General features: G+C 39.3%; 1 protein-coding gene across 1 annotated transcript; it reads left to right on the top strand.

The window, feature by feature from the left end:
• The first annotated feature begins 308 nt into the window (after positions 1–308).
• Positions 309–11459, top strand: kiss1ra (KISS1 receptor a). Its single transcript, XM_049482921.1, has 5 exons — positions 309–761; positions 4438–4562; positions 6165–6300; positions 6580–6818; positions 7928–11459. Exons 1-5 carry the CDS (start codon positions 530–532, stop codon positions 8300–8302), a joined length of 1107 nt encoding a protein of 368 aa, XP_049338878.1. The 5' UTR covers positions 309–529; the 3' UTR covers positions 8303–11459.
• The last annotated feature ends 15488 nt before the right edge of the window (positions 11460–26947 follow it).

The raw sequence follows: 26947 nt of genomic DNA, 5'->3' as shown, positions 1-26947 counted from the left end.
CACTGTCTCTCTCTCTCTGCCTCTCTCTCCCCCCTCTTTCTCTCTCTCTCTCTCTCTCTCTTTCTGCCTCTGTTTCTCCCCCCCCCCCTCTTTCTCTCTCTGCCTCTCTCTCTCCCCCCCTCTTTCTTTCTCTCTCTCTCTCTCTTTCTCTCTTTCTGCCTCTGTTTCTCTCCCCCCCCCTCTCTCTCTCTCTCTCTCTCTCTCTCTCTTTCTCTCTTTCTGCCTCTGTTTCTCCCCCCCCTCTCTCTCTCTCTCTCTCTCTCTTTCTCTCTATCTCTTTGTGCTGGGTATGAGAGACACAGCCTGTATCTGTTGCTAGGAGACCCCACTTCAGCCTCCAGTGGTGGTGGTGCTGATGGCCACGTGTGCTGGTTCAGTATAAAGTCGGTGGAAGTTCTGATTCTGGGCTTCAGAAGATCAGGACTGTAGTTTCCTGCCGAGAATCAGATAAACTCCTGACTAAGGTTTTAGCTTCTCTGGAGAAGTGAACAGCTGAACAGCTGAACTTCCTCTGGACCAATCCCTCATCATGTTCCCCACTGAGAGCTGGAACGTCTCAGAGATGCTGCTGAACGGCTCGGCGGGAAACTCGTCCCTGGAGGACGTGGAGGACGGCGGGCAGCACCCATTCCTGACGGACGCCTGGCTGGTTCCTCTTTTCTTCTCGCTCATCATGCTGGTGGGGCTCATCGGCAACTCTCTGGTTATCTATGTAATCTCCAAACACCGGCAGATGAGAACCGCCACCAACTTCTACATCGGTGAGCTTTAATAACCTTATCAAAATGTTATCATTTTTAAAAGTTACTTTTAGAAGTCAGTTATTTTCATAATTGAGCCCGTCCAATGAATGACCATAAATGGACCCTAGGGCTGGGCAGTATTGTACAAAAAAATTAAATCAATCTTTAAATATATAAGCGATTTTGTCCTTAACTAACAACTAAAAAGTTTAATTCAGTTTTTTTTTGCATATGTTAAAAATACATCTACATCCCTGATACTCCATCCTGATAATACATCTCCATTACCCCCATATACCCCTATATATTCATTACCCAAATTCCCCTCCTACACAGCTAATTCTGTTTTTTGGAATAAACTCCCTGAGAATTAATATCAACTCATTTTTAGTGTATGTATATCCGTGACCATCGAATACACATATATACTCTATAACAGAGTTAAAGTAACTCTTTTCTGGGAGTTTTTGGCCTTTTAACCCTGTTCAGGAGTTAAATCTGAACTGTTGTGGGAGTTAAAATATTTAGAGTAAAATCCAGCTCTCACCTGAAGTTCATTTTAACATAAACTCCTTCACAGTGTTAACAAATAATGCAAAATTTTGTGTTACTAAACTAATATTTTAATAAATAAAAAAATGACAACAAAAAAGCATCATTACTGATTACAATAACAATTTCTCAACAAGTTTATTCCAGTGTATTTTTACAATGCATGGCAACTTTACTCAATTTTTACATTAAAAACTAAAATGTGCTTTATTTAGATTATATATTCTTATATGAAGAAAATTAAAATAAAATAAGTTACAGTAGGAAAGACAAGTGATATACGGTAATTTGTTGGAAAAACTGTTAAGTAATATGTGGATATAATCAAAAATTTCTGACCTCAATATTTCCCATTATGTCTCTGTTTTAGAGGGGAGCACATTACCACAAATGAGCTGGTGACAACTCTGAATAAAAATAGTATTTTTATTTTACTTTTAAATGAGATGTTTCGTCTATTAGGGAAAAAGGTTTTATATTTCAGTTCTAGTGTCTTAATGTTCTTAATTACTGAAAAAAACATTGTTCTTTAATCGAAACATTGCTGATAAAAGGTTACAGTGGCTGCAGCTCAGTCTGAATACCTGCACCAGTTTATTAAACTGGGAGAATAAAGTGTACTGGAGACACACAACCCAGTCAGAACCAGACTCAACACCCAAACCACCCAGGGAACTGTCCCCTGCATATTGAATATTACTTTTATATTGAATATTAATGTAATAACTGATTAAAGATGACAGACATTGGAATGATTCCACAAACTCTAATCACAGTAACATTCAATATTTTCATATACACCAATCATCCTGTACAAAAGTGCGTGTACATTATGTACACAGTACACAAGTAAAAGTGTGTGAACCCTTTGGAATTTCTTAGGAATGTTTTTTCTGCATACATTTGTCATGAAATCCAAATCAAGGGTAATCACAAATACAATGTACATAAAATAACAAAAAATATATAATCATTAATGTCTTCATTGAGAACGACCATAAAAAGCTTATAGTGCTATTGGATAAAGACTGCAGCAGGTCTGGGGTCAGTGAGATCTGAATAGAGGATGATTTATTGTGATCAGCAGGTGAGCAGACGTTCATTCAGCTCAGACATAAACACAACTGCCTTTTCCTTCTAATGAGAATGTGCCCGTCAGTCTGAAACATGCTGGATATTTTTCATTATTAAAATAAAAACATAGAAAACAGAACAGAACTGCACCTTCTGTTCATTCAGCTTTACACTGGCTTTAACCCGATGACTGTAGCATTAACCCTTTAAGCAGATGCTCAGGAAATAAAGAAATAGAATATTTTACTGTTTGCAAAATCACAATGCAAATCACCAATTTAAAGTAATATTAATAAAGTCCATGTTTTATGACGTTACATAACTCATATACCTACCTTCACCAAAATTCCAACAAAAACTATCCAAATGTGGATTGATATATGAAAACTAAGAAAATGCACAGCACCCCCTAGGGGATAACATACCCATAACTTTGTTCACAGCTAAAGTCTCAGCAGTGTCCACATGTTAATTTTCATTTAATTTCCAACACAACCAGCTGAATTTTCCCATAACTCTGCAAATATATATCATATAAAACAGGAAAGAACAAATTCAAAGAAGTTTTACAAATTTATTTAACCAATCAAGTTTAAAATGTCACATAAACCTTTGCATAAACCTGAGAGAACCCTAGCTGCCGGCTTGGCAGAACACAGGGTGAGATGTTTGGAGATGTGATAAAGACGTCATCAGTTGCTGCTTGTTTTCAGGGCTTTATGCTCTTTAAGTATCTTCAGTGGGTGAAATGATTATTCATCACAGTTTATTACGGGTGGCTGACAAGGTCCATCAATAACGTTCCACTTCACAGCACTTCTGCCTCTGTTCCTAATCCTACTCATTACTCAACGCTCAACACTCATCACTAATCACTCATTACTAATCACTTATCACTCATCACTTATCACTCATTACTAATCAGTTATCACTCAACACTCATCACTAATCACTTATCACGCATCACTTAACACTCATTACTAATCAGTTATCAATCAACACTCATCACTAATCACTCATCACTTATCACTCATTACTAATCACTTATCACTTATCACTCAACACTCATCACTAATCACTCATCCCTCAACACTCATCACTCATTACTCATCACTAATCACTCAACACATATCACTCAACACTCATCACTCATTACTCATCACTAATCACTCAACACTTATCACTCATCACTAATCACTCAACACTAATCACTTATCACTCATCCCTCAACACTCATTACTCATCACGAATCACTCAACACATCACTCAACACTCATCACTCATTACTAATCACTCAACACTCATTACTCATCACTAATCACTCAACACATATCACTCAACACTCATCACTCATCACTAATCACTCAACACATATCACTCAACACTCATCACTCATTACTCATCACTAATCACTCAACACTTATCACTCAACACTCATCACTTATCACTCATCACTAATCACTTATCACTCAACACTCATCACTTATCATTCATCACTCATCACTCATTACTCATCACTAATCACTCAACACTTATCACTCAACACTCATCACTTATCACTCATCATTAATCACTTATCACTCAACACTCATCACTTATCATTCATCACAAATCACTCAACACTCATCACTTATCACTTATAACTCATCAATAATCACTCAACACTCATCACTTATAACTCATCAATAATCACTCATCACTTATCAATTATCACTCATCACTAATCACTCAACACTTATCACTCAACACTCATCATTAATCACTCAACACTCATCTCTCTTCACTAATCACCATAATCACTGAAGGAACAGGAGGAACGTTGGTCTAAAACTAGAATTAATTATGATTTATCAAGAGATCAGCTTAATTCCAGATGATTTTCTGATGCTCAGGAGACCTGAGATCTTTTCAGCCATGAAAAAGCTGTGGAAACATTGAGGTCACGGTTAAAACTCAACAGCCCAATTACAACCAGTTAAACATTTACGGTGAAATTGGTTAGATGGTTTATATAATCTGTACTGTGTGCTGTCTGACCTCTCTAACACTAAGCCTTGTTTTTCTGCAGCTAACCTGGCGGCTACTGACATCATCTTCCTGGTGTGCTGTGTGCCGTTCACCGCCACCCTGTACCCGCTGCCCGGGTGGATCTTCGGGGATTTCATGTGCAAATTTGTCGCCTTTCTTCAGCAGGTATGTCTGCAGCTGGTCTCACTGCGAAACTGTAGCAGCCCCAGTAAATCCAAACCAGCAGGATTCATAAGCTTCATGTCTGAAGCTGTCTGTGCCTAATATTAAACAGAATCCTGAACAATGTCAATGAGTTATAAAGAGATCATATAATTAATAAAATGTATTAATTAAATAATTAAAATGTTCAAACCAGCCCACATACTGTAATCTATATATGCAAACTAAGAAACAAATTCTTTTTAATTTACTGTTTTGTGAATGTGGATATATATATATATATAATCAGGGATAGATCTGGAGATACAGCAGCTAGACATGGTGTAGTATCTGCAGTGTCTTCAAGACTTAAATGAGGAGAAATACGTGAAAATGTTACATTTTAAAGCACCCTAAACAATTCATGGTAATGGCTTTTGTTAACAGCAAGAACACAAATTTTATTATTATTATTTTATTATTATTGCACTATATATATATATATATATATATATATATATATATATATATAGTCCAAGTAAAAGCTAATATATTTAAATATTGTGGAGAAAAGTCATCAGACACATTCTCCGAGTACGTGACTCCCACTCTTCCCACAGGGTTGAGACTGGGCTGTTGAATACGAGCGTCAGCAGTGAATAAGCTCTCGCTGCTTCAGGGTCTTCACTATTCTGATTTTCCTGGTTTCCAGCAGAATGTCAGTGATGTTTCTGTGGAAAACATAATTAAGGTCTCAGAGTCGGAATATTTTTTGTTTTTCTTCTGGCGTATGAATAAGACTCTCCCACACCGAGGTGTTCAGTGTGTGAATCAACACATTCAGGTGAAGCCAATTAAGGCCGCCAGCTGATGGTGGGCTTTGATCTTCTTCAGACCGAGGTAGAATCCTATTCACTGCCCCCCCCCGTTTTCCATCAACTCTCAAACACAGCTACATAATTCACATCAGCCCCTGTATTCTGCCTCATTAGACGTCATTTACATTACTGGAGTGTGAACTACTGCTCCACATGGCAGCTTACAATTTCCGTTCATGCAGGTGAAGCAGTTAGATTACATTCACACAGGTTAAACTGCCAAAAATCTTTTTGGTATAAAGTATATAATACAGATCTTTGAAATCTTTAGAATTTGGGAAACCCACAGAAAACTAACACATACATTTACACTGCTTCAGGAACTTATACAAGGCTTGATACATTTCCAGAAGCAGATCTACAGTGGGGATATTTACTTCCAGCATATTGAACATAAGCTTATGGTATGAATAGTATAGATCTCCTAAGCCTCGCTCCATCCCGCCCAGTGATAAACACCATGCTTTTAATGCTCCCTCATGCCCCCTAGAGGCTGGGAGTATAACGGCAGGGAAAATTTGTGAGCATCTGTTACAACCTGTTTCTAATGAAATGGTCAAAGGCGGCTTCAGGAAGTCAAACAAAAATTAAAAGCTTAAAAAGAAGTTTAAATAAATGAAGGACACATGATGGAATAAGATGTCCTTTGTACAGAGAGCTCAGATCTCCTGATGATCCAGACGCATCCAGGGTGAGTCAGATGTGTTTTGGATCCAGGCTGAAGGGAAACGTGCTGATCTGTCTGCAGGTAACGGTTCAGGCCACGTGCATCACGCTGACAGCGATGAGCGGCGATCGTTGCTACGTGACCGTCTACCCTCTAAAATCTTTACGTCACCGGACTCCTCGAGTGGCCATGATTGTAAGCATCTGCATCTGGATCGGTGAGTAAATTGTTTTTTTATTAAATCACACAATGCATATATGACAAAACAATACCACTCCATCCATATATATATGGATGATATATATGTATATGATCTTTCCCGATCTCTCCTGTTCGCTCCTGATCTCTCCCGATTACAAGATCACTTAGATTAATATATAATATAATACGTAATAATCTTATATGTGTTTACCAATGCAAGTACGTCCGTCTTTAAATTTGAATTTCAGATTTTGTAAATTTTTTTTTCAATAATAATAATTTTATTATGTTTCAGGTTCGTTTATTCTGTCGACTCCAATCTTCCTGTATCAGCGTCTGGAGGATGGGTACTGGTACGGGCCGAGGCAGTACTGCATGGAGCGCTTTCCCTCTAAAGCCCACGAGCGAGCATTCATCCTTTATCAGTTCATCGCTGTCTACCTGCTGCCCGTCCTCACCATCTCCTTCTGTTACTCCTTCATGCTGAAGAGGGTGGGTCACCCCACGGTGGAGCCGGTCGACAGTAACCACCAGGTAACTGCAGGACTGGGGGTAGAACCCTGTTCTACCAGACCGTATATCGGCCCAAGCTCCACCGGTCTTAATTTTATTTAATTACTTAAAAAAAAATCTTTATATAAATTTACTATTTAATCCACTGGTGAACATTTCTACTGGGAAACGTAACTGGACACTTCAGCATGTTCAACAGGTGCACCAGTGTTCTCGAATATGTTCATAATTTAAGACCATTTTAAGCCAGTGATACATTATATATTAATACAAATATAATACATAACAAAGCATTTACACATACAATTCCATACTGTACTTTTCAGTCTGCATTGTGTTAATCTAAATTAACATTTATAAATCTATGTATTTGTTTCTGTTGTTGTTTTGACCTTGTGAGTATACATTTTATAGCTGCTTGATTTAAAAATCAAATTTTCTCTCCTATAAAAATACACAGTACTCAGTGCTTATAATTCAGAATTTCTCCTATTAGTAATCTAGCTGTTTTCTACAGCTGTAATTGTAGCTGCTCATATCCGTGCAGTTTAATGCTAATGCATTACTGCTGTTAATGCTAAAAGTTGTACTTTTGTAAGAGCAACACCGTGAGATCTGCTGTCGTTCTGCTGCAGATGGACTGTCCGGCTTGACTTTTTTCAGTTTCCTTAATGTTAATAAACCAAAAAGAGAAAACGATGATGGTTCACGAGTTCAAAACACGAGAAGTCTGTGTGTAACTAAAGTGTAATTTGAGTCACAAACCCCAGATCCCAATTTTTACTAACTCAACAGAATGTGCAGAGATCAGCCTAAAATGACTGTGTTCATATGTTATACTGTACAGTAAGTCAACAATGTAATTATTGTGACAGGCCTGGTGCAGAACGTTACTGTTGTTATAGTGTACAGCAGCCACTTACAACTTGTTCCTGGAACAGGGCTTCTCCTAGTTTATAGAAATTGACTGTATAAAAAATCAGAGATGCAGCAATTCCAGTTCATCTGCTGAATTGATGAGTTTTGCCAATTTGTTCCCAGTAGTGAGGGAATTAAGCAGGAGATGGAATAGGCAGCTATTAGAGGTTGAATTATTGATCTTACCGAATGCTCTGCTCTTCTATCTGCAGGTTCACCTGCTCTCCGAGCGAACCATTTCCATCAGGAGCAAAATTTCCAAGATGGTGGTGGTGATTGTTCTGCTCTTCACCGTCTGCTGGGGTCCGATTCAGATATTCGCCCTGTTCCAGTCCTTCTACCCCACCTTCAAGGTCAATTATGCCACATACAAGATCAAGACGTGGGCCAACTGCATGTCTTACGCCAACTCCTCCATTAACCCCATCGTCTACGGCTTCATGGGTGCCAGCTTCCGCAAGTCCTTCAGAAAGACCTTCCCCTTCCTGTTTAGACACGTGGTGAGGGACAGCAGTGTCAATTCGCGCACCGCTAATGCCGAAATCAAGTTTGTTGCAACAGAAGAGAGCAACACAGAAAGGAAGTGAACAGTGGAGGTAGATCCTGAGGAAATGCTAGCTAGCTGCTAGCTGCTTCATTGTCTAGGCACTGGTGCTTACAGTATTAAATGTGGATGAACTGGAGAATTAAAGGTTAACGAAGAAAGAAAGAAAGGAACGTTGTGGAGGAGGTGAGTTAGGTGTGAAAGCACAGGATGTGACATTACGGTCCATTACTTTAAGTTCTGCTGAACATTAACTGAAGAACTGAATGTCAGAAAGTGCACAATCCTGCAAAACACAGAATCGCCTGCTCTACAGGTGACTAGCACTAGCGTGAAACGTTAGCTTTCGAAAGCAAGATCTATGATGGGAATCTATTGTACCTAAAAGGGGTTTTAAGGCAAACAGAGAAGACTGATGGAACATCAGCTGAATGGAAGTCCTGCCAGCCGTGATGTGCTGGAACCGGCCGCGGAGGATGTTGGCTAAATGACCCGCGGCGGCTCATGACTCACTTATTGTCTTTAAGACATACTGCGACTCCTCCCCGTGTACAGACACTCACTTTTCCAGCGGCTTATCTCTCCATGTATAATCGACATTCCCGGCACATCCTGGTGTCTGACTCACATTTTCACCCCACACTGTAGTTCTGCACACACGACCCAGCAAACAGCATTTATGTGCTCCACAGACGACAAGCCCAACACACAGCGCAGCCAACAGACCATTAAAATTTATAAGATGAAAAAAAGATCATAATGCATAAATCTTCTCATATGACGAGCCCTATAAAATATTAATAACTGCACATTGTTCTTGAAAAAAATCATGTGATTTTTAGACTTTATTAGATGTCTTGCCTTGCATTGACTGTAAGCTGCACCCAGAAGGCATTCGTCGACAGGAATGAAACTCTGTGGGTTGTTTGGACATTGTAAGACATGCGCATGACTCAAGTTTTACGCTTGACAGATCATGTGACTTAAGAAAAATGCAGCTTATTTCTGTACCTGAGTGTCTACATAAGGTTGTCCGGTTGTGAGGGTTTTCCATTCTGACTGGTGCTGTTGTTTTGTAAAGTATATAGTTCCATCAGTTCCAGCAGCTGGAAGAGTTCTAGAGGTGTCCCATCGTGGGGTTGGCAAAGCGTGATTTGTGATGTTTTCGGTTGAGCGGAAATTACCATACCACACAGAACTGCACTTGTGAAGTGTGTCCATTAGGAGAATTCCACACTCTGACTGTAAGGGAGCCCAGGAGCAGGAGATCATTATTGTATTATGCTGCTTTAACTGTTATGCCTATTACGCTCACGCAGCACTGCACACACCACCAACGGTTTACTGAAACTGATCCGCAGTGGTTTCTTTCCACTGACAATCCAAACACTGTGAATAGTGTGAAGAAGATATATTGGTATATATTCTATATTTATCAATATTTAGTACAATACCAAAAATACTGGGAAACAGTTTTAAGGCCTTTTCACACCTTTCTCATTTGGTCCATACCAGAATATCAGGTGTGATCAGGTTCCACAAACCACGGTGCAACCCAATGCACCGAAATTTACTCCAATAGAGCTATTCTCAGTCTGAATCAGCTGATCCACTTCCAGTTGGTTTACAGTGTGAAACTCCTTATTCGGCGGTTCAGATTTTATTCAGATCAATTGAAGGAAGTTATCATCACCCATCAAACAATAGAGGAAGTAAAAGAAGAGGTGTTGTGCTGAAATCTGTCTCACAGATGAGTACAACAGATTACAATGCTGGTTATTCTGTATCTACTGTAACTGTAGATTAATTACAGAGCAGTACGGGTACAGCAGATTACAGTGCTGGTGATTCTGTATCTACTGTAACTGTAGATTAATTACAGAGCAGTATGGGTACAACAGATTACAGTGCTGGTGATTCTGTATCTACTGTAACTGTAGATTAATTACAGAGCAGTATGGGTACAACAGATTACAGTGCTGGTTATTCTGTATCTACTGTAACTGTAGATTAATTACAGAGCAGTACGGGTACAGCAGATTACAGTGCTGGTGATTCTGTATCTACTGTAACTGTAGATTAATTACAGAGCAGTATGGGTACAACAGATTACAGTGCTGGTGATTCTGTATCTACTGTAACTGTAGATTAATTACAGAGCAGTCAGTCACTAAACTGCAACAAACACATAGACCTTTATATTCTGTTCTGGACTCTGTGGTGTGAAAATGCCTTTAGATTGTCTCCAGTTTTGTTATTTTTGTAATTATTCTTTAAAAAAAAGGTTTTAAAAGTAATTCTATGTGACAGTCTGTGTGATTACACTGATGTTGTTCTTCACTGTGATTTCAGTCTGATTTTCAAAATGATAAACTCCAGTGCCAAACTAAAGAATATGAACTGACTTTTATCTGAAATGTTTTTTATTTATGTATTTTGTGTTGTTTATGTTTAAGTGTATGTGACTCTGTTTTGGATTGTTTTGGACGATGTTGTCTCTGTAAACTTTGGATCTATATATATATATATATTATACAAGAGCTGGGCAAAATGAAGATATTTTATTGCATTGACAAATGTACTATTCGTATTGACAACATGCTTAATTTTACCACAGTTAGTTCTGACCCTGCAATGTTATTGGCTGAGAGACTTTATGTGAGTGCCTTTATTACAAGTGTAACCTAGCAACAATGTCAAAGCTTACGAACAAAACACAGCATCCATAAACAAAGTAGCTAGGAGTTGTTTTGTTCATGTAAACCTACAGAGGATTTAAAAAAAAATTCAATAAAAAACCCAAATGCTCAAAAATGATAAACCTAAGGAAACAAACCTCCTCACTACATTCAGATTTTACACTTTTCCCAAATGTTTAAACGCATTTCTAGAAACTCGGCTCAGTTTCTCAAAACTCTAAACACAAACTGAAAATGATAAACTGCTTTGTTAAAATTCTACAAATCTCTAGCAAAACTGATTCCTTCCACCAAAACAACACACAGCTATTTATATACTCTATATCTCTCACAGAGCATCAAATAAACACTGACAAGTTCAGAGCACTATTATTATCAGAAGCGTTTGGTTATGCTTTTGACTTCATGAGGCCACTGTACAAATTCAAATACATACAAGTCCATGGAAATATATTGCCTTTTGTGCTTTATATTTATTTTTGTGGTGTAGGACCCCCCCCCCCCCCATATAGCATTACAGTACGACATGTATATGCAACACAAATTTAAGAGATTTTTACTGTATGTAAGTACAATCATGACGAGGAAAATCAGTTCAGATACAAAGAGGTGACAAAAATGTATTTATTATGTATGTATGTATTGATCTGAAGATCAATGATTCTTAGGTGATGAAGCTGTACTAAATGATGCAGTTTGTGTTTAGTGATTTGTAAAGCTGTGATTTAGAATTATATTAGAGTGAGATCATGTGAAATTGTGTTTAGAGTTTAGCAGTTCGGAGTCACAATGTGACACATGAGCTTCATGTTTTTGGATTTGTGTGCAGAGTTCCATGTTTTGTGTTTAAACAATGTGGAAAAACTGTAAGAGCTGCATCACAGGGGATGTACAGGTTAATTAAAATAATGGTATTTATAGTCTCTTAATAGCCTGTAATAAAACGTAGAGTTGGAGTGGTTGGGTCGTACCCTCTGTACCCGGTGGGGGGAGGCAGAGAGTCAGTCAGTCTCTCTGAGTCTGGAGGTGATTTCTGTGAGTTTTCCTAATCAGGGAATAATCAGACTGGAGCAGCGCTGTGGAGTGAAAAGTCTGGAGAGTAAAATCGATAGAAAACAGTCCTGAGCCTGATGATTTCAGCACCAGCCAATAACAGGGAACATGTTCAGTAGCTCTTTTCTTTTTTGCAGAAGTTTAGAGGCTGTTATTTCTGCAAAAGGAGGATCTACTACATATTGATGTTAATTTCTCTTGGGGCTGAAATTTATACACCTGCCTAATGTAATTAAAAGAATTATTGCACACTTACTGTAATCCTATAAACTTCATTTTAATTAAATATCACTGTGTTTGTCTGCTATATGATATATTTAACTGAAATTGCTGATCTGAACAACCAATAATTTTTTTAAGGAAAATCATGAAAATTATCAAAGGTGCCCAAACTTTTACACACCAATGTATAACATGTACCTGATTTTATTTGAGAATTAGTTAAAATCTCTGCAATAATAAAGTAAAATATGAAAGCCAGAGAGCTATAGCTGGTTCTTCCATAATAATAAAAAAATGAATTAATGGGAACAGGACACCTTAAATACAGCAGAATTCTGGGAAACGTTATTAAAGTAATATAGATGTTTAAAACAGGTGCTCAGCGGTTATGAATCTGAGCTGGGCGGTAATAAATCAGCTGCAGTCTGATTGGTTGAACTGATGTAAATGTTTATTTTGCTGGTACTGAGCCAAAACCCAAAACAGGCTGCTGACTGGATCCACCAAGGGGTTAAATTATCCGACACTCACGCGTCACCAGTGAGTTTATTTCTGATCTGGATCCAGATCGACTGAAAGCGACCTCCTGCTCCTCCTGCTGACTCTGGAGGCGGTTGCACGGCAACAGGAGGGCGAGGCACTTCCTCCGTATTAGAGGCAGATGATGATCAAACCCCGACCGGACCGACCTGCTGCTGTCCTTCACCACAACCAGCACTCCTCACCCACTCTGATCATCAGAGACTAAATCTATCCTGTTTAAATCAATATGCTGAATAAAATATGGATATTTTTATTGAAACACGGTGATCTGAACAACGTAAACAAAACAACCACATTTCCATTAAATGCCACTTTTCTCTAAAACTGTTCACCCTTTTGTGGAGCTCGAAATGCAACATCCTATGATGGTGAGATAAAAAGTAAAAATAAAAATGCATTAATCTGGGGAATATGATTTTGTTGATGCCCAAAGTCTAAAGTTATAAATCAAAAGTTTAAAGCAGCAGTTTGTGTTACACAATGTAAAGAAAAGGTCACATGACTAATATTGTTTTAATAAATAAATAATACCCCCATATTTTTTAGTTTTTGTATGTTTTTTATCAGTTGAAATAAAAGTCAGATTTTGTGTGATTGTGTTTATTGTAGTGTAGAAGGCATGTGATAGTTATGAGTTTTGGTGTGTGTGTGTGTGTGTGAATATTGTGTGTGTATAGTGTGTAGGTGTGTGTGTGTGTGTGTGTGTGTGTGTATAGTATGAGTGTGAATAGTGTGTACTGTGTGTACAGAGTGTGTGTAAATACTCTGTGTGTGTTTGTAGTGTGTGTGAATTGTGTGTATAGTGTGTGCAGTGTGTGTAGTGTGTGTGGGAGCTGGTTGTCATGGAGACGGTTAGGTTGGGTTGTTTCTCATTCTGTGATTCATCCACCTTCAACCAGAGCATAGCTGAGCACTGAGTCACGCCGGCTCCGCCCCCTCCACCCATCCAGAGTTACACTCTGCACAGCACTCACTCCTCCCGTTCACCCCGTATCACCACCATCACCACCATCACCCCATAACCACCTTTACCACCATTACCTTATCACCCCATTATCCCATCACCCCCATAACCCCATCACCACTTTTACCACCATCACCCCATAACCACATAACCACCTTTACCACCATCACCACTATTACCTCATCACCCCATTATCCCATCACCCCATCCCTATCACCACTATTACCTCATCACCCTCACGACCCCATCACCCCATCACCCCATCACCACCATCACCCCATCACCTCATCACCCCATCACCCCATCACCTCATCACTATACTCTTCACCCGCATACACAAAGTCTCATCACACCATCACCTCATCACACCATCACCCCATCACCACCATCACCCCATAACCCCATCACCCTATCACCACTATTACCTCATCACCCTCACGACCCCATCACCCCATCACTCCATCACCACCATCACCCCATCACCTCATCACCTCATCACCTCATCGCCACCATCAACACCTTTAACTCCATCACCTCATCACTATACTCTTCACCCGCATACACAAAGTCTCATCACACCATCACCTCATCACACCATCATCCCATCACCACCATCACCCCATAACCCCATCACCCTATCACCACTATTACCTCATCACCCTCACGACCCCATCACCCCCATCACCTCCATCACCACCATCACCTCATCACCTCATCGCCACCATCAACACCTTTAACTCCATCACCTCATCACTATACTCTTCACCCGCATACACAAAGTCCACCTCCAACACGACAATAAAATACTCTAGATAAAAAAAACACTACAGTGAACAAATACTAGTATAAATAATACAGTTAAAAACACTGAGTTATAAATGCTTCAGGTAGAAAATACTGTAAAGGTGGAAATTAAAATGTAATTAAAAGATACTTTTAGCACCAAATATTGAGCCAAACCTAAACAAAATAAATAATTTGGTCAAATACTAAATAAATTTATCTCAGCAGAGATACTCAAAGTTTAAGATTAATTAGCTCAGTGAATATTAAACATATACTAAACTCTTAAACGAAACTAAATTCTTGATGTATCTCCTAGAATCTGATCAGAAAATATCTATTGATTGAAGCTAATTGTATTATTAGGTTTAAGTGAATATGCAGATCCACCTACTAAAGATTTACATAAGGTCTGCAGTTCTTTAAGGTTCTGAGATACCTAGTAGTGTAATCAGCATTCATATTACATTCTTCATATTTCCATCTTTTAGTTATTAAAAAAGCACTGAAGATGCTGTAAAATATGGTAAAAATAAGTTAAATCCCCTGGATGGACACATAATTAATATCTAACCTCCTGCGTGAGGAGAGTCCTGTAGCCCTGTGGCTCAGCCCTGATCTTCAAATCTGCAGGCATTAATGAACCAATCTGCTTCTTTCTTCACTCAGAGCTGCACCAGAAAACCCCACCCACAGTCTGATGAGTCCGCCAGCTGTGGACTGGCACCTCCGCCACTCTGGAAGTGGAAGTTGGGTTATTGATGGAAAGTGAATACATGCTAGTTTTCCTTTAACTCTGCTGCATTTATAATATTCTATATACGTCAGAAATGACCCAGAGTCTGTGTTTCACTACTATAATCTCTTCATTTGTAAATTAATATTTACACATTAACACTTACAGCACCTCTGTAATCAGCTCAGTAACTGGAACTTGGGTTCCAGCTGAGTTTTTGGTTTAGAAAACCCACACTTTAAACCACAAGACTTTCTAAGAGAACAGTAGAACAGAAATGCAGATATAAAGAGAGAAACTCCTTTACACTCATCACCTTATACTGAAGCGAAAGAAAATAAAAGAGGAAAAAAGGTAAACGGATCTCCAGCCCTGAAGCGGCAGCACTAAACAATAACGCTCTCTGTGATATTTTTACATTCTGGGATCACACGCATATGATTCATCATAACCCAGTTACTAAACATTGTTTATTCCACACTGAAAGAGAAAGAGATAGAGAGAGAGAGAGAGAGAGAGAGAGAGAGAAAGAGAGAGAGAGAGAGAGACATGACTGATCTCACTGTTCACTATTACCATATTTTCTGCTCTTTTCCTTTCAAGTTTTCTTCTAATTTTCTGCACTGTGTTTATTGATGAAAACTAATTAAGCATAAATTTATGTTGCACTCCTTGTTTATATATTCTCTTCACTGATTATATATTTTACCCTGTAGTTGTATAATAATAACTGTAGTTGTTTTTGTGTTTCTCTGTATAATTTACTATTCTCCTCCTTATTTTCACCCTGTTCTTTAATACTCAAAACCCACAGGATAGAAAACCACCACAGAAATACAGTTATTATTATTATTATTATTAATATTATTATTATTATTATTATTGGGTCACTCTGGTTTAGTTTCTGATTTAGTTTTATTAAATTGCTGGTTAAAATAAAAATCAAATTCTTAATAAGCAGAGCTTTTCAGTTGGAGTTGAACAGATTATTCCTGATGGAGTATAACTGTGCTGAGGGTGTTTAACAAAATTATTAGTGTGTTTAGAAACTGGCAGAAGCCTCAGCAATTGATTATAACTCTTCTATATAAACCAATGTTAATTGGGATGTTTAATGTTTATAGGAGCTGTTTTTGATTTGATTTAGTGAATATTTGAATATTTGACTGAAGTAAGCTACTGATATGACTAAGCATAACAGCGTCTAAAACCATATATTATAGGACCAATCAAATTACAGAGTGCAGAGTCTCTGTAAGAGGGGCAAAGTTCATTTCACTCAATAACACCCCCCCTCCCCTTCCCCTACATTGCCAACAGTATCAGACCTCAGAACTATTTACTAGAATCCTCCTGAATTTCCGAACATAAGTGATTCTGAGCAGCTGGCAGCAGCAGTGGCAGTGCCAGGGCCGGAATAGCACGGCTGTATCCCTCTGCATTAGCCAGACGTGGTGCCACATGCGCTGCACTGAGAGAGGAACAGTAATGAGGTCATTTCCTGGTCAGGGGACGGAGCGGGACAGGGAGCTGAGGCATAAACGAGTCCGGCTGTTTGCGGATCTGCAGCACTCGGTCTTTAGAACTGGGATCAGAGCCACAGGCATTTACCACGGGGCAGGGGGAAAGGGGGGGGGGGGCAGGAAATGAGACGGGATGGCTTTGCCCTCAGCGCCGGCTACATGCTAACTTTACACTACTGACTCCAGTACAGACACAGAGCTCACTACAGAGCACACACTCACCACAACCGAACAGTACCAGTATCTACTAAACATTCTACAACCTTAAATTCATAAAGGACTATATATTCATAATTATATTAGATTATAATATACAGTTGGAGGAAAAAGTATGTGAACCCTTTGGAATTATACTTCAATTTCTGCATAAATTGGTCATTAAATGTGTTCTGATCTTCATTTAAGTCACAACGACTGCTTCTCCCACTCCTCAGACCCCAGGTACAGCATGCACTGGACCCTCTCCAGTTTGCATATCGGGAGAAGATTGGTGTTGAGGATGCAGTCATCTACCTCCTCCACCGAACCTACTCTCATCTGGACAAGGGGAGTAGTGCTGTGAGAATCATGTTTTTTTATTTCTCCAGTGCTTTTAACACCATCCAGCCTCCACTTCTCAGAGACAAGCTGGTGAAGATGAATGTGGATCCTCACCTGGTGTCCTGGATCACAGACTACCTCACCTGCAGACCACAGTACGTGAGGCTCACTGACGGCACATCGGAGACTGTGGTCAGTAGCACTGGAGCACCACAGGGGACTGTGCTCTCCGCCTTCCTCTTCACTCTCTACACATAAGACTTCCAGTACAACTCTGAGATGTGCCATCTGCAGAAATTCTCGGATGACACTGCCATCGTTGGGTGTGTGAAGGGTGGTCAGGAGGAGGAGTACAGGAGACAGGTGGATGACTTTGTTGCTTGGTGCCGACTGAACCAACTGCAGTTGAACATATCCAAGACCAAGGAGATGGTGGTGGACTTCCGTAGGTCTGGACCACCCTTGCAGCCAGTCTCCATCGAGGGGGTTGATGTGGAGACAGTAAAGACCTACAAGTACCTTGGTCTGCAGCTGGACAACAAACTGGATTGGTCAACAAATACAGACACCCTGTACAGGAAGGGACAGAGCCGGCTCTATTTCTTGAGGAGACTGCGGTCCTTTAACATCTGTAAGAAGCTTCTGCAGATGTTCTACCAATCAATCGTGGCCAGCATTCTCTTCTACGCTGTGGTGTGCTGGGGAGGCAACATGAAGAGGAGAGATGCATCACGGCTGGACAAGCTGGTCAGGAGGGCCGGGGCAGTGGTTGGAGTGGAGCTGGACTCTCTGGTTACAATAGCTGAGAGAAGGACTTTGGATAAACTGCTTTCTATCATGAACAATGATAGTCACCCACTTCACACCACCATCATGAAGCAGAGGAGTGTGTTCAGTGGCAGACTGCTGTCACAGAGCTGCACAACAGACAGACTCAGAAAATCCTTCATCCCCAGAGCCATCAGACTCTTTAACTCCTCCCATCGGGGACGGGATGCTGCTGACGACTGAGTTTAATCCAGGCACACCACTTGGACATTATTCAACAACTTAATTATTTATATTAACACTTCCCCAACCTCGCTTACCTTATACCTTATACCTTACTCATGATTGGGTATTCACATTTTCACATTCTCTTTTTAGAACTGTCTTGTAACGTATGCATACTTATATTATATTATATTTCTATGTCACATCAGTCACTTTCGTAATCGATGTCATTGCACTTTACTCTGTTAATTATTTATTTATTTATTTATTTATGTATTTATTTATTTATATAGCCTTATATATTTTCTATTCTTCTGTGTTTTGATTTGTCTGAGTATGTTTCTTATTGTATTGTGTTGTTGCTGCTGGATGCCTAAATTTCCTTCGGGATAAATAAAGTATCTATCTATCTATCTATCTATCTATCTATCTATCTATCTATCTATCTATCAACAATATACAAACACAGTCTGCTTAAGCTAATACCACACACATAATTACATGTTTGCATGGTTTTATTAAACAAAACGTTAATATTCACAGTAATGGAAAAAGTATGTGAACCCCTCGGCTAATTACTTTTCTAAGAGCTAATTTGAGGCAGGATGTGATGAGATTGGACATATTGGTTAAAGCTGCTTTGCCCTATAAAAGCACACAGGAGTTTTGAGTTTGCTGTTCTTAAGAAGCATTGCTTGATGTGAATCATGCCTCACACAAAAAAACATTGCTGCACGTTTGAAGTTTGCAAAAGAGCACCTGGATGTTCCACAGCAGTACTGGCTAAATATACTGTGAATAGATGAAACCAAAATTAAGTTGTTTGGAAGGAAAACACACAACACTATGTGTTGGGAAAAATTCACAGCACACCATCATCAAAACCTCATCCCAACTGTGAAACATGGTGGAGGGAGCATCATGGTTTGGGGCTGCTTTGCTGCCTCAGGGTCTGGACGGACTGCCGTCATCAACAGAAAAATGAATTCCCAAGTTTACCAAGACATTTTGCAGAACAACTTAAGATCATCTGTCCACCTGTAAGGGCTGGTGCCAGATCGAGGCATCCTCCAGGGCATCGGAGGGCGCGCCAGCCCAGCGCCGAGGGTTGATTTGGCTAATTACCAACACCTGCTATGAACATCTTAAAAGCAGAGCCAACCAGCCACTCGGCGCTGGATCTTTGAAGCTCGTGAGAGCGAATCTATGCCCGTTTTTCGAGCGAGCCTCGGCTTTTTCTCTTTCTTTTCCTGCTATCCCTTTGGAGAGAGCATTGATCAGCATCGCTGGCATGCCTCTCCCACAAAAGTATCTTCCTCTATCCCTTTCCTCTCCCTCTCGAGTCTGGTGGAGCTGTGTGCTCTGTCCTGTGTGTGTGTGTGTAGCAGCCGCGAGGCGCGGATTGCTCACCTCTCTCTCCCCCCCGCTGCTCCTCCCCTCTCTGGTGGAACAACATATAATCCACAAACTCCTTAGTTAAGTTTCGTTTCTTTTGGAAGCTCTTTTGTTCTTCACCTCGTCTTATAAGAGGTAGCCGTTAGCTTCCGTGGCGAGTCTTGTTTACATTCTCCCCCTCTCTCTCTTTCACTCACGCTAGGCGTGAGGTTTTGCTTTCCACCCGTTTTCACTCTCCGCCCGTTTTCGTGGCTCCGCCCCTTTCGGCGGAGGCTCTTTAAAAGGCGATAAAAGCGGCCGCATCCCAATCCGCTCGCTGGTGCAGCGGTTAGAGCACTGGGCTGCGACCGCGACTGCCTGAGTTCGATCCCCGTGTGGAGCGGGGTTTAATAATAATAATAATTGTGTATATATATCTATATATATATATATAAAATATTATTATATAATATTAATATATATATTTACGATTATATATTAATTATTATTATTATTATTATTATTATTATTATTATTATTATTATTATTATTATTATTATTATTATTATTATTATTCTTTCTCTTGGGTTTACCTGCTTTGAGATCTACTGCTCTGCACTTGGGTTCTAAAAACCTTCTGGGCTGGAGAGCTACTGCTCCCAACCCATTACACCACCAACTGAAGCTCAACAGAGGATGGATGATGCAACAGAACAACGACCATTATTAAATACAAAGATTCACATACTTTTTTCAACAACTGTAACTGTAGGGCTCTTCAAACAAGCAAAAAAAAACTGTTAATGAGCTCTTCCTACAAAAGAGCATCAATCATTTACTTTAAATTTATTCTAATTCTAGTCGATTTACTTATGTTACTGAGCAAATACTAATATTTAATACTGAATTTAATATTTTTAACAATGTGTAGTACATACTGTTTTAACTGTGCTAACTCATTTTTAATGTTTTAAAAAGGAGAACCATCATTAAAACATTCCCATTGTGCTAAATGGAGGCTGTGCACCAAAGGCCTACTGGGTATTGGATGTGAGCTGTGAGCTGGGGAATGGTTGTGTTTTGGATGTCAGTTGTGCTGTAAGGGGCAGCTGTGCACTGAGGGGCAGGTGTGCACTGGGGGCTAGCTGTGTTTTGGATGTTAGCTGGGGAACGGCTGTGTTTTGGATGTAAGCTGTGCTCTGAGAGCCGGCTGTGTGCTGTGTAGGAAATTAAGTCTGAGGGTTGTCTGATGTGAAAGCTGGCAGTGGAAGCCAAGCTCTTCAACCACCATCTGCTCAGAGATGGATAGATAGATGGAGAGATAGATGGAGAGATAGATTGAGAGACAGATGGAGAGATAGACGGAAAGATAGATGGAGAGGAAGAGTGGGGGACATGGACAGGGATCCAGCTGGTGGTCTTTAACAGAGCTGGTGTACCTCATGTGGGAAACTGACTCTGTTCTGACCTCTGGAGAAACTTTCAGCTGGAGTTTTTTTTTGTTATGGGTAATATATTAGTGTAGATGTTATATTAATGTAGATGTTATATTAGTGTAGATGCTATATTGGTGTAGATGCTATATTTGTGTAGATGCTATATTATTGTGGATGTTATATTAGTGATGATTCTGTTTGCACTTTGTAGGCTGTAATACAGCAGTTACTATAGTAATAAAATCTACAGTGATTGAAGTTGCAGGATCTGGAGAAGTGGGAAGAAGTGGAAATAAAGCCCAGACTGAGAGAAGCCGCTCTGCCATCCTGGAGAAATCGTCTGAGGGTGAACCCATAGGGCGATTCAGATTATACTCAGCGGCGGGAGAACTCTTATCACACAGAAACGAGGCAAACCAACAACTAACAAGTGAAAATCAATAACCAATCAAAAAAACGAAATTTTAGCTGCCGTGCAGGGTCACCGACACGACTTGACCCCTGGTCAGGCTCACGGTTGCTGGCAGTATTGAGGCCAAAGTATTGAGGCCACCTTATTCTTATTAAGAACTATTTGTGTTGTTTGTGGTTTAGTATAATAAAAAAATAAAATAGATGTTAAACACACAATTCACTACAAAGAATCACATTTTTCCTTCTTACACACCAGTTTACAGACAGCCAGACAGAAAGACAGATAGATAGATAGATTTATTTATTCTCTATTACAGTAAAGTGGTGTAGGTAAACCTGAATAGAATCAGACATTCATATCCATATTTGAGTTGTTGACCGACTGACCTGGATGCCCTTCAGAAGTAATTGAGGTAATTGATGACAAATGAAGACCACACCTCCTCTAAATGATCAAGTACTGTACCTGTCCTCAGCTGATGTGCAGAGAACTCAGATTCAACCCATGGAAAGCCTCAGGACCAGACAGCATACCCGGCAGAGTGCTCAGAGGATGTGCAGGACAGCTCATGAATGTTCTTACGGACATTTTCAACATTTCTCTGAGCACCGCGGTCGTGCCGATGTGCTTCAAGATGACCACCATCATTCTTGTGTCAAAGAAGTCCCAAGTGTATCTACACTCTTGCACTTTATGTTTGTCTATTGTATCATTGTTCCATGTTGCTCCATGGTTCCAGAGGAACATAATTTGGTTTCACTGTGTACCTGTACTAAGATATAATGACAATAAAAGCATCTTGATTTGAACTTTGTTTTTTTTGTACTTTGAAGACTTTAATCTCTGCTGGTGTAAATTAATCCAGGCTGGTCTTTACTCGTCCTCCTGACCAGACAGAAGCCTCGGAGCAGAAGAGTGTCCCGGACGGATGCAGCATCACCTGTACCTGTAATGACTCACACGTTGCTCTGTCAGGACCTGTACAGACAGGTATGTGCAGGTAGACGCCCACTGTAGTCGCCGGGTTAAATCTGCCCGTGTTAATGATTGAAGTGCTGAGAGCCGCCAGCTATTCTTTCTGTACTTTAGCATCCAGATTCATTATACAGCCTAAACACGGCGAGGTCGACACCGGGTCAGCATTCCAGATCCAAAGAAACTGCAGACGAAAGGGAATTAGCGCAAACATCATGTGAAAAAGACGTAAAGTAAGGCAAATACTACAGTTTTCTAAATGAGAGGTGAAATACACACAATTCACTTCTGTTCAGTAGAACAGAGTAAACCTCTCACCTGCTTCTCAGGATAAAGAGTAACTGCTAGAAATACCTGAAAGCCATGCAGAGCTTGTGCATGGTGAAAAAAAAACAGCTAATCAAGTTTTTATAATTTTTGAAAATGTGCATAAAAACTATAATGAAAAATAGTAAAAAAAAAACACCATATATCGTGAAAAAAAATGTTACAAAGGCAATACTTTAATATAAAATCCTATGCATCTTCTGAGCAACACTGTAAATAAACGCCTCCTTCTATGACTATAAATAAATGTTGATTTATAACTAAATCATGCAAAGAAGAAGCCATATGTCAACACACCATCTAGAAACTGTACCTTTTTCTTTGGACCAAAGCTCATTTTAAATGGAATTGGGATTTCTACAGATTCTCTCATTGTTTTGCTGATATTATGGGCTGTATTTCTCTTCACAATTCTAAATTTTTATTTTATTGCTCCACAGATTTTAGACACAATTTTAAGATGCAGTTTTTGGTAGATGGTAGGTGAGGTAGTGTTGGGGTTGTGTGTGGTAGGTGAGGTAGTGTTGGGGTTGTGTGTGGTAGGTGAGGTAGTGTTGGGGTTGTGTGTGGTAGGTGAGGTATTGTTGGGGTTGTGTGTGGTAGGTGAGGTAGTGTTGGGGTTGTGTGTGGTAGGTGAGGTAGTGTTGGGGTTGTGTGTGGTAGGTGAGGTAGTGTTGGGGTTGTGTGTGGTAGGTGAGGTAGTGTTGGGGTTGTGTGTGGTAGGTGAGGTAGTGTTGGGGTTGTGTGTGGTAGGTGAGGTAGTGTTGGGGTTGTGTGTGGTAGGTGAGGTAGTGTTGAGCTTGTGTGTGGTAGGTGAGGTAGTGTTGAGCTTGTGTGTGGTAGGTGAGGTAGTGTTGGGGTTGTGTGTGGTAGGTGAGGTATTGTTGGGGTTGTGTGTGGTAGGTGAGTAGGGTGTGGCCTACTAAATAACATGACTCACTTTCTCTATCTCTCTCTCTCTTATTCTCTCTTGCTCTCTCTCTCTCTCTCTTATTCTCCCTCTCTCTCTCTCCCTCTCTCTCTCAGTTCAGTTCAACAGTGCTTTATTGGCATGAATGTAACAAGCAACACTTTTGCCAAAGCATAAAACAGAAAACAAACTAAAAAATAATAATTAATTAAAAGAAAGATTACATAAATAAAATTACAACAACAGAACTCATTATTGTTTAAAGGATTAACACTTATAATTATTATTAATGATAATTAAAATAGAAGGAAATAAGAGTGTGGAGACATGTTAAGGGCTTTATTATCAAATCAAATCGTGTTAATATTATATGAAATATGTACAAGTGATTAATCATATTCTTGTATAAAATATATAAAATCGATTACAGCAGGTTACTGTTATTTTATGATGTCTTTATTGTAAAATATACTGTATTAAACAAGTTATAATAAACAGTTTTCTAGAATGAAAAACGGCTTAAAAATCCGCACCTCTGTCCTCCTCTGTCCCGAGGGCTGGTTTACAGTAGAGTAACTGGAGTTGGAGACAGAGAGACTTTAGGAAACTAAACTAAAGCCGGTTCTGTGAATAAAGATCAGAGGAGAGCTGAGTGATGGGCGAGTCCCAGTCTTTAAATTTTAAATCTAATTTACCTTTAATTAAAATAATTTACTGTACCTTACTCTACATCTCTACTCTACCTTACTCTCTTTTTTATTTTCTCTCTCTTTCTCTCTTTCTCTCTCTCTCTCTCTCTCTCTCTCTCTTTTACTCTTTCTTTCTCTCTCTCTTTTATTTTTTTTCTCTCTCTCTGGTGTAAGGAGGTGTGAGGTGTGGCTCCGCCCCCTCTGGGCGGGGATGGGTGTGGTTAGAGGAACTTGGTGTGTGAGCTGCAGACTCAGTTCTGGAGGAGGAGTGTTGGGGTCGGTGTGGAGTTGGGAAAGCTGGAGCTGTTTTCAGGCTGTTCTCTGCTGTTCCTGGGCTGTTCTTGGCTGTTCGGCCCCTGAGGGCCCCGGGGACTCGACTGAGGCCGAGAGTTCTGGCTGTGAAGATCTCCTGCTGCGCTGAAGTGAGATTATTTAATAATGTTTTATTTAATCTGGTTCTGTTGGTTCTGTTCTGAAGCATCCTAACAGACCAATCCGCTGCTGTTCTTTAGTGATTATTCTTAATTACTACTTAATTAGACAGTGAAGATTAACTGAGTTAAACTATAACTAAATGTGTATATATTGAAAACATAATATATGCTAATATAATAAGGGTTTAACTCTGATCCGGATCAGTAAACAGCCGTGATAATTTTATTTAATAAGGTTTTAATTTTGCGTTATCACTGTGATTTAGATGTTTTTATTATTAAACTTAATAAAACATGGTAAAAAAAGTGCTTTAAAAAGAAATATTTATCAGTATCAATAAAACGTACCTAACTGCTTACACTGTAAAATATTACACCTTTATAAGGAAAAAATAGTCTAAATATCAAAAATGTATCACTTAAGACAATTAATATAACATTATAAGAATTATAAAACACGTTTCATTGCACTTGTTTTAAATGATTTAATCTACTAAAAGTGTGTTTTTGTATTGGCAGATCATTTTGGTTGTTTAGAAAAATTCTATTTTTGTCAAAAAATAAACTGGCAAACTATCTGCTCATGGGATGAAACACTTTCAGTGGATCAAATCACTAAAAAAATAATAAATAAAAATAAATTAGAAATGAGTCAATTACACTTTTTCATGTCTGAAACACTGTGTAACATTATCACACATATCGAGTATTAACCTTCATTTTAAAGAACTTTTATACATTTTATAGTTTTCTCTGTGTGTGTGTGTGTGTGTGTGTGTGTGTGTGTGTGTGTGTGTGTGTGTGTGTGTGTGTGTGTGGAGGGGGGGGGGTAAATAATTCTTTAGTGGTTAAAAAGCACAAAGATTCATTCATTTTTATATTTCAATAAAAAATTGTCTGAGAACTTCCTGTCCAATTTATTAACTTGGATTAACTCCGCCTCTTTAAGAAACTAACCTATAATTTCATCAGTGACATCACAACTTTACTCTTTTTCATTTTAAGAATCTTCTTTTCATTAAATGCAAATGTTTCAGTAAAACCCTGTCGGACAGCAGGAGGATAAATCTGCAGATTTGTGTAAATATTACATATAATCTCATTTAGCCCATTTTATAAATGCTGCTATAATCAGGGTGATTTGTTCAGATTGATTTTATAATGATAATTCAGACCGTTGTCTATAAGTGTAAATATTTTTTTGTGTAAAATAATAGTGAGAGTAAACTGCAGGAGCTCAGGGTGCAGCATGTGCAGCTTTTGAGGGGAATTTGCATTTTGTAGTTATGGATAAATTACATTGCAAATGGTCTGTGTGAAGATAAGTGGCGGGTGTGTGAGCGGTCGGGAGGAAATGACTGTGCAAAACAGAAAAACAAATTAAGTCAGAGCGGAAGAGGAGATGACATCATAATGTCCATATCACAGAACATCACAGAACATCACAGAATATCAAAAATATCACAAAATATCACAGAACATCACAGAATATCACAGAACATCACAGAACATCACAGAACATCACAGAATATCACAGAACATCACAGAACATCACAGAACATCACAGAACATCACAGAACATCACAGAACATCACAGAACATCACAGAATATCACAGAATATCACAGAACATCACAGAACATCACAGAACATCACAGAACATCACAGAACATCACAGAACATCACAGAATATCACAGAATATCACAGAACATCACAGAACATCACAGAACATCACAGAATATCACAGAACATCACAGAACATCACAGAACATCACAGAACATCACAGAATATCACAGAATATCACAGAACATCACAGAACATCACAAAACATCACAGAACATCACAGAATATCACCTGACCATCACAGAACATCACAGAACATCACAGAACATCACCTGACCATCACAGAACATCACAGAACATCACAGAACATCACCTGACCATCACAGAACATCACAGAATATCACAGAACATCACAGAATATCACAGAACATCACAGAACATCACCTGACCATCACAGAACATCACAGAACATCACAGAACATCACCTGACCATCACAGAACATCACAG

This window comes from Astyanax mexicanus, chromosome 8, assembly GCF_023375975.1.
Source record: "Astyanax mexicanus isolate ESR-SI-001 chromosome 8, AstMex3_surface, whole genome shotgun sequence".
NCBI classification, from domain to species: domain Eukaryota; kingdom Metazoa; phylum Chordata; class Actinopteri; order Characiformes; family Acestrorhamphidae; genus Astyanax; species Astyanax mexicanus.
Note: the sequence above shows the minus strand (reverse complement) of the source record. Positions and strands in the feature narration are given on the sequence as shown.

Excerpts from the sequence above, each read along its gene's own strand:
- kiss1ra (XM_049482921.1), top strand. The coding sequence starts at position 530 with ATGTTCCCCACTGAGAGCTGGAACGTCTCAGAGATGCTGCTGAACGGC. Across the intron at positions 4,563-6,164 it reads TTGTCGCCTTTCTTCAGCAG|GTAACGGTTCAGGCCACGTG; the intron begins GTATGTCTGCAG and ends ATCTGTCTGCAG. Across the intron at positions 6,819-7,927 it reads CGGTCGACAGTAACCACCAG|GTTCACCTGCTCTCCGAGCG; the intron begins GTAACTGCAGGA and ends TTCTATCTGCAG.